The sequence below is a fragment of the Anas acuta genome, chromosome 1, assembly GCF_963932015.1.
Source record: "Anas acuta chromosome 1, bAnaAcu1.1, whole genome shotgun sequence".
Taxonomy (NCBI): domain Eukaryota; kingdom Metazoa; phylum Chordata; class Aves; order Anseriformes; family Anatidae; genus Anas; species Anas acuta.
The window spans coordinates 142,197,830-142,210,688 of NC_088979.1; the positions used below are offsets into that span (position 1 = coordinate 142,197,830).

General features: G+C 43.0%; 1 protein-coding gene across 2 annotated transcripts in view; it reads right to left on the reverse strand.

Annotated features, from left to right (window-relative positions):
• The window catches only part of TMTC1 (transmembrane O-mannosyltransferase targeting cadherins 1), a 147,647-nt gene that overhangs the window by 131,363 nt on the left and 3,425 nt on the right, over nt 1-12,859 (reverse strand). For both annotated transcript variants that reach the window (XM_068661808.1, XM_068661816.1), the window contains exons 2-4: nt 4,249-4,426; nt 2,460-2,533; nt 1,341-1,517 (exon numbers count right to left, since the gene is read on the reverse strand). In XM_068661808.1, coding sequence (XP_068517909.1) covers nt 1,341-1,517; nt 2,460-2,533; nt 4,249-4,426 — 429 coding nt within the window. The remainder of the gene's footprint in view (nt 1-1,340; nt 1,518-2,459; nt 2,534-4,248; nt 4,427-12,859) is intronic.

Here is a 12,859-nt window from a genome sequence, read left to right on the forward strand (position 1 = left end):
AGGCTGCTGGTTTTCTGCTTCCCCTTAAAAAAATTCATATGCAGTCATAAAACCCTGAGTGCCACAAACAGATAGAAAAGTGCACAATGCATACAACTAGAACAAATATTAAAATGCAGCACGCCTGGGCTACAGAGCTGCAAGCTGCCAGATCTGGGCAACTGGGTGCCACTGAAGCACAGGAAAAACATAGAGAGGCCACTGGGAAGTAAAACTAAGGGAAGGGGCAGATTGCGGGGAGTGGGGGAAGAGGGGACCCAGATTTTCCCAAGGTTAATGAACATTTGTGTCATCTACAGCCAGGCAGCTCCTGGAACGCCGACCAGCAGCCTGCAAATGCAAGCGTTATGAGCAGTGTGCAGGCTGTCAGCCCCCAGAAAGCTCCTTGCTGGCTACCTGCCCACCAGTGGCACCACTATGACTTACTCATTGGCTGAAAACAGGAGAAATTCCCAGCCAACTCCCCAAACCCTGCTGGGAGCTGATTTAATTCACTGCTGCAAGAACACGAACTCAGTGTCCTTTCCTACAGCCTAGGCAGACTAGCTCCTGCAGGGGTGGGACAGGCTCCAGAGCCCAGGGGACAACGCAGGTAGGAACATGGGAAATGATGGCAGGAGCAAGATCTGCCATCATCAGTGGCAGCAAGCCATTACATTCGCTCACTTATTGACAAATCTGTCCCAGGGGTGGTATGGGACAGAAATGCATATAAAACAGCTTCTATCAACTGAAAGACTTCTGCCTTTTAATGAAAGTGCAGAACTGCATAGTTATTGTGAAGCTAAGAGGGTGAGGGATACCATCTTCAAAGGATTTGACTCTTCTCCAGTATCTGCTCAGAGCTGCTAATTATTCCAAACATTTCAGAACTGGCTGGATATTTTCCTTCTTTTTTCGTTTTGTAAGGACAGGAAGGATCAAACCTGATTTTACTATTAAGTGTCATAACATATTTCTACAAGCATGACATTATGACTGAATAATCATGCAGATGCTGCTAGTGGAAGGAGTTAAGGTAGAGAAATTTTAAGATGTTGATGCTTCAATCTGAGCTCCCATGCAAAAAAAATAAAATAGTCTTGACAGACTGAACTGAACATTTTAGAGATCAGATCTTCACATCCAGTCCATATACCCAGCAAAAGTTTAACAGGCAGCTAGAGAGTAACAAAGAACAAAACCAGAATGTAATCTTGCTGCCTTCCTAATCAGTCAGATGTGTGCCTCCTAACTCAGCAGGGCAAGACCATCTCCCACCGTGCTATGTACAGTGTTATATATTCTGTACATACAGGCAGCAACACTTGGAAAGCACAGCAAGCATAGCAATTACTTACAGTTTGAGGGCATTGCAGGAGAGGGAAAAGAAGTCATAAACCAAGCACACACCAAACACGGTGACTCCAGTTTCTTTCACCAGCATTGCACACGTCCCAAGGAATAAACTAAGCAGCAAAAAGAATGGGGAGGCAGTGGGAGGGAAATGTTCCCCAACATAAAGCTGATCCACACTCCTGAAAAAGAGATTTGACAAACATATTTTTAACTTTTATTTTCAAATGTAGTACATTCACACAAATATTGAGGTACTTCTTGATTTAAGATCTTGGTAGTAAGTCGAGTGAACTGTCTACACTGTTTGCTGATAAATGAAGAAAGGTTTAGACACTAAGACAGAAAGGAAAACACAACTAGTGAGAGGTACACCAGGAACTTGAGCCGCAGAAGAAAAAGAGACAAGCAGAAAGACAAAGTAGACTTAAAACAGTCAGAGGAAGTAAAAGGTAGGGCAAAGAAGTAAAAGAGGGCAAAAGGTAAGAAACAAAAATCAAACAAACTTCCTATAGGATCACTTCCAGTTTTACACCTTTGAAACCTTCAGATGAAAACAGTGCTATAGATTTGTAGCAAACATCCCAAGAGGGACACAAGCAGCTTTTCCACAGGATCACGATGGCACAGTGCTGTTCATAAATGAAACAGCAATGTGAAAGGGCAGAAACACTATCCAAGTAAAGCTGTTTCTTATCTGTGCTTGTTCGGTTACAGTTTTAGGATACAGACCCTCAAAGAGTGCTAAGTTTTCATCTGAAAAGCACAACTAATGGTCAGGACATGACCCGGAACTCTCACAGACTGGATTTTTCTCCCCAAAGAGACAATTTGCCTTCAGCTGAAAGCAATTCTTTGTCATTTCAGGTCTAGCTCTACAAACACCCCTCTGGTGTATGGTCAGTTGGTAATGTCAATGGAAGAGGGCATCTTAAATGCCAAGTTCTCTGTTTAAGCTTACAGATTTTAATAAGCCTCACTTATTTGGCACTGCAGCTGCAGCAGGGACCAGAGCACTGTGCTGGAGGAAGCACCTTTACCAGTAATAGCCAGAACCCAATGGATTTTCTCCCCAAACCAGAGTATCCCCTCATATCATAACAACAGACACCAAGGATCCATACCTATTATAGGAGAGAAAAGCCAACAGAAAGAGTAGACAGGCTAGGACATCCGCTCTGCCTACTATACCTGTTACCTAAAAAAGAAAAGAGATGTACAGATGTAAAAGCAGATACATAAAAAGGCACGCACATTCACTGACCGCTTCAACGATCCAGGCTAACTGCTACTATTTTAAGCTTTTATATCGTTGTTATCCTTCCTCATCACACCAAAATGCTCCTTGGTTAGTGTAGGATATACTCAGTTTTGTCTGCTGCATTTCCCACTTGCCAAAACAAGTGAGTAATCCAACAGACAAATCATCCTTTAAGTTCTTTTTAAAATATTGTTAAAGTTGCATAGAAAAACACTGGTTTTAGTAATCTGTTTTGATTTTGGGTAATAAGACTTGAACGAGAAACACATCAAAGTCCCAGAATTGAGGTTCGTAAAGAAAAGGACTAATCAAAGAACAACTCTGTGGAGGAGACTTTTTATATAGGAGTCAGTTAAAAATTAACATTTGAATAAACTTTATCAAGAAAAAGTAATACAGTGGTATGTAATTTATCCTCTTTGAATAATCTGAATTTATACAAGTTTTTCCACATATCTATTAACAAAATCTTTCTGTAAGAACTTACTGAAGAACTTATAAACATTCTTTTTATAAAATATTTCAACATTCCATTTCATAAAGATCTAAAATTGAACATAAAGCAAATTAAAGGCCCTTTGAAATTTTGCCTCTTTTGCAATTACACAATTAAGCTATATTCAGTGCTCTGGCATTTATTTTAACCTTTTTAAGTTCTGACCCCCACGAAAAAAAATTCAAAGAGGGCCTCTTCTAAAACCTCCCCTGCACTACAAAGCTGTATTATCAAAAGGTGCCTAGCTGATTAGTTCACACGACACAGCACAGGGAGTAACTGTAAAGCTCGTGGCTTTTTGTTATTAAGGTAATCTCTCCTCAAAAGTTCTCAGCCATGGCAGCTGTTTCACTCACTAATTTACAAAGGCTCGTTACAAGTCCGTGATGTCAATGGTATCTCAGCTAACAAGTGCACTTCTCTTTTTAAGCACGGGCAGCTACACATTGCATCTCCTTTTCAAAGACAGCAAGACTTGTTTTATCCACAGGAGAAGTAACTCCCCACGCTAACAGACTGCAGTTGTAGAATGACTAAGTCTTTAAACGCTTTCGTAGAACAAACAGGAAAAAGTGCAGGATGAGCTGTTGCTCTGTAAACTTACCATGGCATTTATTAAGCTAAGACGTTTTTCTGAGGATGATATTCTTAGGTTTAACTGCAAGCAGTAAAAATTAATCTGTAGGTCACATTGCCTCTATCCGAATGAGTGATCTTGTCCAGAATACACGCTAATGCTCCCTTCACTTCTTCTCCCTTAAATTGATGGCTACAGGAGACGAGTGAAGGCATGGAACAATGTCCCAGCAGGAGACGGCGGCCTCACTGATTTCTTGGGTTTCAGAAGACCCGACATTTTCATCGAGTGAATGACTGTCCATTTGCTGCTGGCACCGCTGCCTACGACCGTCACTTAGAATTTAGCACAGGAGCAGGAAGATGGCAAGTCTGAATACATGGCTTTCTTAAGGACTCCTGCACCTCTTTTTTTATTATTATTATTTTTTAACTATAGCATATTCTTACCTTTGATCTTCCAAAGCAAATATCACAACCACCACACTCTGTGTGACTCAAAGGTTTCTTTAAAGGAAAAGAAAGAAAGAAAGCGTGCATTTATTTTTAGCTTCTGTGTCATTTTGTGTCACATACTTACAGCCTCGGTGTGAATGGGATGCACAGCAAAGAACAGCGCTGTGACAAAAGCAAGTCGACAGTCCTTGAACACAGCTTTGTCGCAAGTATACATCAGCACAAGAGTCACTAGACAGTGTAAAATTACATTCACCGCGTGGAAATAGAAGGGGTTCATACCAGCCAGTAATATGTTTAACCTGTAAAGAAAAGAAAGAAAAAAAAAGAGCCATAACTTGACTGGAGTGGCCTTGTAGTAGCAGGACATCCTTCAAATGCTCTAAAAAATTGTTCTTTTTGCCTGATTTGCAGTCTTCTAATGCAAGTGCTATTAAGCTAATTAGTGAAAATTGCTCTGAACCTCTAGTTTATTTGATTAAAGAGAAACCACTTCCTTAGTTTTCCTTCTAAAATATGTGGTTGAATTTTGCAAGCCTAACGACACGGAGATGGGAGAGGCTTGTTCCCTAGCATTAGGTCAGGTCTGCCTCAGTGAAACAATAGATGTGCTTCCCTAGCAGCAACTAAGACGGTCCAACATCAGAAGTGCAGCACTTGTCCTATTCCCCTGTCGGCTCTTCACGTGCTTCTCAGCCACGTGGCAGCTTTACAATAAAGGTGGTGATTTTCTGCTATGGGACAGAAGCTTTTGCTTGGGAACACCCAGGGCAAGGAGTCGGCAGGAGCTGGAGCATCAGCCTGGTGCTAGAGGAACATTCATTGCCACCTCACTTTCAAAATGCTTTTGCGTACTGGAGGCATAGCATTTATTTAAATGCTTTACTGACATTGGGACTGGGCTAAGAGGCTGCTCTACTAGTCAGCATCACTTCTACAAAGACATTGAAGTTAAAGATAAGTTAACTCATCTAATGACAACGAGGGTTCGTTATTTTTGTCTCATAAACAAAATATATAACAAGCTGTTATGACATTTGTTTGACATCATGTATTGATGTATTTTTCTTGTCACTTTTTTTTTTTACAGCCGTCTTGCTTAACAGCTGCTGACAGGCTTCACTTTACGTGCAGTTGAAGATAACTTGATTCTCTTTAGAACTAACTGTATCTGTACATTTGGACTTATTTATATACACACTCGTATACATGCACATACACATCTGGCGTCTGTATGTGGTGAGGGTTGTATAAATGAACATGGAATTTGGAAGTATTAACGTTAAGGATATTAAAAAAAAAAAAAAAAAAAGGCAGAGAAGGCACCCAGTGAAACCATGAATCAACCTAAATATTTAGCATGTAGCTGTAAACAGGCTAAGGGGAAAACAATCCTTCCTGTTGCTAACAGCCACCAGGCTTCCCGTGACATACATGATTCAACAGCAATGCCACCGAGTTGTTGCTATCGTGCAAACACCTTCGTTTTTTTGTAAGACAGAGGAGGTGGGGTACGTCTGCGAGGGCCAGGCAACATATGCTTTTTATAAATACTCTCTACATTCCTTACTCATAAGTAACAGCGTGCTATCTGTCCTGGGCCACGTCTGCCAGGTCAAGCCTACTTTAACAGACCTGGAGTCTTCTTTGTGCATTACTCCTCTGTTTCCAGTGCAACATTTATCGAGGCAATAGCTGAAACCCCCAGAGTCTGGGAAAAGTGGGATTTTGTCATGACTTGACCTGTCCCTTTGAGTACAGGTTGATACAACTACTTTGTGACACAACATCAGTCTGCATAATTCAAGTGTACGTGAAGAGCTGAGCTGCTGGGGCATTTTTTCCCCATCTCTCCTGCAAGCCACTGCAGAGCTGCAGCACACATCACTTTCCCTCGTTTCCACTTGCACAAAACAAAAAAGCACCACAAATGGCAGTAACACACACCCAGACAGAGATTCAGCTGTAAATATGCTGCAGCCGCAGGAACCCCCGAGCCTGAATCTTGTTTCCAGCACTCAGCATGGAACAAGGGGCAGCAGAGGCCGCCCTGCCCAGAAGAAGTCGAAGCAGCAGCCCAAACAGCATTCCCTCTCAGAGGCACCTGCAGATGTGCACGATGGCAGGGACCACCTGCAGGACCAGTTCTTCAGACAAATGAATCACTTCTGGCTGTAAATCAGCCTGATGGAGCACGGCGCCACCCGAAAAAATGTCAAATTGTACTTTCTCCAGAAATCAGGTTGCCAGAGCAGATGAGGGCAGGTGAGGAGAGTGGAGACAAGCACTCAGGTTCAGATTATCAGGCAACACAGACAAGCCATATACCAAATGTGAGATTCCCGTTTATTTATTTGTCTGAGATGTGAGGACCAATCACTAAAAACACAACATCTGACAGCACTCTTGAAAAATCTTTCACGGTCTACATGAATCATGTCTGATGACTTCTCATCCTGCAAAGCAAGGCAAGGGAGGCGAACCTCACAGGGACAGATCCTGCCTCCCCATCAGGTCACCTCTCCTAAAGGCAGGGCATGCTCTTCACACCCCTTCTTGGGGTGAACATCAAGTCAAAAAGGCTTGTAAGTGAGTATTACTTGGTCTAAGTTACTGAAAACAGCTATGTATAAGCATCAGCCTCACTGCTTGGGTATTTCCCTGTGTATTCTTTAAATAGTGTTAAGAAAAAAAAAAGGCAGAACAAAACACAAGCATAACAGCACCATGCTATTAAGATAAGCCTTCCATTAAACAGCAGAATCTGAGTGCAAGCATGCCTCTGTGTATGTTTTGAATACCATCTTTGGTGGTCCATAAACATTAAACACAGTTGCATGCAGGTGCTATATTCGCACCCGTGTTTTTGCTGCAAAGCTCTTTGTCATAAAAAATTAGGCCACATGACAATAAAGGAAACAGTCTTTTGTCCTGAAACAATCCCAGTAGAACGATTTTGAAGCGTTAGCAGTGGCTAAATTTATTGCACGTCAAATAAATGAGTAAATCTGGGGCTCCACATAGCTCTAATCACAAGTCACAAGAACTCTGCAAAGCTCCCCAGCACAGGATTCCTTCCACCCATGGGGAAAAAAGGCAGCCAACTACAGAAAGGCAAATTTGCTCTACTGCAGAGCAATTCCTGGGCGGGTGAATGGGTTAGGAAGGAATGGGTTAACGGGAAGAAGAAAAAAAAGCCTTAGCACTTTTTAAACTTTAATACCTTTGCAGAGATTCATTCTTCTCTTTGTTTACTGGCATCAGCATTATCACAGAGTCTTGCAGTAACCATACACAGTACGTAGCCCAGCAAACAAAGAAACTAAAACACAAGTAAGAATCTCAAAATTAAGTAATAAATACTGTTTCTCCAATACAACATTTATGAACAGAAGCTCTGGCAGGCAATAACTATACTCTAGTATAGGATGAGGGAAGTCCTTATGTTTCCATATCTAAACTGCCCCACAAATGGGGAATTTCATGTTTTTAAGCTGCCAGCCCCAAACTCACCAGTATTACAATCATTCCTAACTTTCAGCCTCTTCTTGCAGGTAACTAGTGACAGGACTAGAGGGAATGGCCTCAAGTTGCACCACGGGAGGTTCAGGCTGGAAATGAGGAGACATTTCTCCTCAGGAAAAGCAGTCAGGCACTGGGATGGGTTGCCCAGGGAGGTGGTGGAGTCACCATCCCTGGGAGTGTTCAATGAAAGGTTGGACGTGGTGCCTGGGGACATGGGTTAGTGGGTGATGTTGGTGGTAGGGGGATGGTTGGGCCAGATGATCCTGGAGGTCTTTTCCAACCTTAATGATTCTATGGGCTGGAAGATGACAGACTTGGTAGAACACATAGCTAGGAGTCCAGATGGGCTGGCCAAACTTTTTGAACTGACTGCTTCTGTCTGACCAGAAAGATATTTGCAAATCATATTGCAAGGATATAGGGCCTAATAAAGCAAGTGAACTCACTCCAAGGAATGGAGACGCTAGGAAGGGGAGACACCATGTCAGACAAGATCTTTCCTCAGGGGAGCTCCTCATGAACCACTCATGGAAGAAGAGTTTGGCACTGTCTCAACATCTCTGCTGGAAGAGTCCCTGAAGGCGAAGAGTGCACTAAACCTCCTGAGAAGTGGTGAATGGCAGTTCAAATGCAAAGACCTTCAAAAGGCACAGAGGAAAGGAGAAAAACATGTACGCCAAAGATACCAGATGACATCATCAAGTATTTAAGCCACCACCAAGCAAAAAAATCAGTACAGAAGCCCCAGCATTGCTCACACCCCCCTGAAGGGGAGCAGACCATACTAACATGTCTTCAAGCACAGACCCTGGTCCCAACACCAGCCCTTGTGGCCGAGTGTGGCAGCACATGTGGTTTAGTGTCACACCCAAGGCAGAGTACTGCCAAACTGCATGCTGGAGCAGGAGGTATACCAGAAGAAGAGGTATGTGCCCTAACAAGGAAATCCCTTAATTTTTGTTTTGCAGGAAGAGTGTAGTGCACACGGTCCTTGGTCTTGGCGTAGTTTGCTTCACTATCTATGGCAGCTTCTCCCTTCCTCCACTCTAGGACAAGGTGCCGCATGGACTTCCCCAGCCACAGGTTGGTGCAGGCCCATGGAGCAGTCTGCACACCGTGCTACTTTCCAGACAAGGACACCCACCCGGGAGATGTCAGGCAATGACACCTCCCCCTGGGTAGGCAATTCACCGCACAAAGGGCCTGGAAATCGACTGGGGTTCAGCAACTCCAACCTCACAGACCTGGAACCAGAGGGGCCCAAGCCAGAAGAGCAAGAGTTCACCACACATCCCAATTCAAAGCCAGTTAAACATAACCACCAGCACCCTTGGGCTCTAATGTAGTGCTTGTTATCCACTTGTACACACAAAGACTCATTCAACCTTTTTTTTAAGGTCTCTCATGATTTAATAATACTGTAAACCCTAATTGGAGAGTTTCTTTTTTTTATAGACTTGATCATTATCCCTGGGCAGCTCTAGTTTAGTTTAATCTGTTTTATTATTTTGAACAGACTAACAAAAAACACAACACGTTATGAAATAGAAATGCACAGAATAATAATGGTAATTTGTTATAGCAAGTAACACAATGGAAACTCTCAGAGCATCCCACACCTCATAAAACCCCCACAGTTTTTACAGAGGAAGGCTCACATGCAGATTTATATGATTTTATCTAACATACAAGAATAGATTAAGTTTCCTATGATCTTCCTTTCCTTTTAGATTCGTGTGACACATATGACAAACTTTATGTAAACTAATGCATGATTTCAGTGCACAGTGAGATCTCATAATTGCCACAGATGCGTCTATTGTGTGCCAGGAAAATGAGCATCTGTACTCCAAAAACGGTGCAGCTGCATCAGTGGCAACAGCGGCTGAAGTTCTACGTGGAAACAGCTCAAAGATTAAAGAAAAACCTGCAACAGTAAAAAGAAAATCAGCCCCGTTTGCGGCAGTGTTCACACGATGGCCACTGCAAGCACAGCAGAGTCCCCTGGTGCAGCAGTACTTTGCACTGGTGATCTTTTCATCATACTGTACAGTGCCTCAGAATTAAATGGACAATAAGGCTTAAATGGTTTGTTACCCAATTTTCTATAATGGGGATGGGTGAGAAGACAGAGGCCGTATCAGTTCCCGTGCTATTGCAATTCCCTTAGAGCACAGCCATCACTTACAAGAGCTCACAAGAGTTAAGTGTTGGCATTCAAAGCAGGTTATTGCTTTCCAGCAGGGCTAGAGAAAGAAAACAGAAATCACAATTAGACTGAGAAGCAACAGCACCTTGGAAGTGGCAAATATGTTAGAGAAGAAATTTCTAGTGAAACACTAGGACGTGGGGGTTGACACTCACCCCTGCATTAAGAATACTGCATGTACCATTCACCTGGCTTTCAAGCCATCTCCACAAACAGTCTGGGACAACTAAAAAAAAAAAAAAAAAAAGACCAAAAAAAGACCGGCAATTTACAAACCAACAAAGTGTCATTTTACCCAGATTAAGAACAAAATAGAGTTTGCCTTCAACACTGTGCTTAACTATCATCTCTGCAACAGCAACATAGAGAAAGAAATGAACATCTCCCAAAACTCTTCATCACCCCACTATCAACCAGACCACTACGATATATAAGAGAGACTGTGATGCTGTGTAGTCCGTGCTGTTTTCCAAAAGTACAGCAAGAGAATAAAATATGTCCCAGGGTTTGATAGCACTACGGGTAAATGACTCAGATGTTTTAACCTCAGCAGTCCTCTTCCAAGTGCAGCAGGGGTAAGGGATGAGATGTATTCCAGAACCAAGCTGGGACAGTCATTCATCAAGAAGAGAAAATGGTACTAACAGATCTAGTATGAAGTTTTTAGGCCTAATTAAGAGCACATTTCAAACTGGATACAAGAGTTTTTCACCAATTTTGAAATAACTTTGGTAATCTTTCAGCTCAAGCTACCCAAGAAATGCCATTTTAATTGATATTGAAGCAAGGAGAAAGCCAAGTGTAGCGCATGAAAACAGAGCAACGCTTCTTTCTTTTAACTCTGAGAGACAATAAATGAGAAAGCCCAGGAAAACAGTCAGAAACACAGTGAGTAAATGCAGAGAAATGCCTTTAGCTAACCAGCAGCAGCCAGAGCACTTTATTTTCGTGGACTCTAAAGAGCATTGACAGGGATACTCCTGTGGGGAAGGAGGCTGCTCCAAAGCTGAGCCTTTTAGGTAAGAGAAAACAGAAGAAAATTAAGGGTGACATTGGTGCAAGAGGAATTGGATGCCGGATGAGAGAAAATCCCCAGGAATCAGTAGGTGTTTAACAGGCAAAGCACCAATGACAAAAGCAGCAAACACAGATGTGTCTGGATTCACCTCAGACAGATCTTTCAGGAGAACCTGCCTGGGCCTTTTTGTGAACGCTTCCCCTCAAAATAAAAGGCTTTTCAATTCAAGAGAGACAAATTTTGTTGCGAGTTTTAGCCACAGAGAAGATTTTGTGACTAGACAAAGGCCACACACATTTTGTATGCATCTCCCCCCCCATCCCACAGTGTGCTGAGGGCACATCCCCACTTGTGGGCTTGGCAGCAGGGCCTGCAGCCTCCACGCAGCCAGGAGGCCTGCTGGGCTGCTCCCTGCTCCCTCCCCAGGCAGCAGCTTGCAGTGCCATCCCACAGATCCTGGCCTTCCCCTTGTCCTCAGGTCTCCAAAGCCTTCCCAAGAACGCTGGGCTTCATGAGCAGTCTCCTTCCGTGGAGCCCAAGAGACCCTGCTGGCCCCCCTGGAGGGGCACAGCCCATTACCTACAGCCAAAAGAAAGAAAACTGGACACACAGTACTTCATTTGCCATTCAGTTCTAGCTTACCCCTTCTATTTCAAAACAATAATTATATTCAATGTGGTGGAGAGAAAGAAAGATCTTCTGTACATCATATGAGCAATTCCACAGCTGGAAAAAGCCAAGCTTTGAGGCACACACACCCTTTCCCAGATCTAAAACGGCAGCAACACCGCCCGCTCTCAGTCAGAATAAAGGCTTATGTGTTTAGAAATGTGTCCATATATTCCAATTACAACACCAAACTGGCCTCATACAAGCAGCTGCCTCTCTTCACAAACTTCAGCTCACTTGTAACTTCAGCCCATTGTGGCTACACCAACACTGCATCGATTTCATGGCACGTATCACAGCCTCAGTATGGAGAGTGATTGCTGTAGCTAGGGCAGCAATATTAGACTAAGCTGTACGGAAGAAATACTGATATAATCTTAAGCATTGTGATATTGCCCTAATATAGATGTACAGAGTGAAGAAAACACTTGCGCAATGTATATTTAACCTGACACATTATAGCTCTCTATATTACCCTATTATGTCAAAATGTAATATACCATTAAATCAAGAACAAATAAAATCTAAGATCTTTTTTCTTCCCCTGGTTGTTTTTCTTAAGCTGCCTGTCCTTGAAAGTCATGCCATTGATACAGCTGAAAAAACAGAAGGATCAGCTGTAGGCAACTAGATAGATCAGAAGGCTGGCAGTGAGTTATTGAAATAATTCTCTCTTTGGCTGTATATTTACATCTAACCCAAGCTCACAGTTACTTCAGGCTTTGATCTGAAGCCATTGGTAGTCTTACATTAGGCTTGCAGTGCCCACACAGTGTACTGAACTGTTGCTGAAGGATCCCATTTATTCCCTAGACATGCGTGCTACTCAAGCCATCACCAACTAGCAGCCTCTGCAGGCAGAGCTGGTGGGTCATCCATTCTGCAGTCAGCAGTAAGCCGAGGATTATTTTTTTTTAATTTGATTTTTTTTTATTTCCCCCAGTCTTTTGCCTCTGGTGAGCTGTCATTTGGGGTCTTGTGGCACTTCCTTCACTAGCATCTGCCTTCTGCTGTGTCCAGGCAGTGCCCTCCGCCCCACTGCCAAAGAGGCCAGGTGGACAGAGCTTTCACTTCTCCCAGACCTCTGCCCAACCACATGGAAAAACAGCAGGCTGGTCTGATTAAGAGTCTTTAAACCCTGGCATTTGCCTTTTTAAGAAAAGATTTGTTCTCACAATCTCCTACCATTGGACACCTTCAGGCTAAGTCTGCTGTCTTGATGACTACATCAAATGTTGATCACCTGCTTGTTTCTGTGATGAAAACCTATTCCAATGGGGATTTGAAAGACAAGAGAGAGAGGGAGAAGGAAGT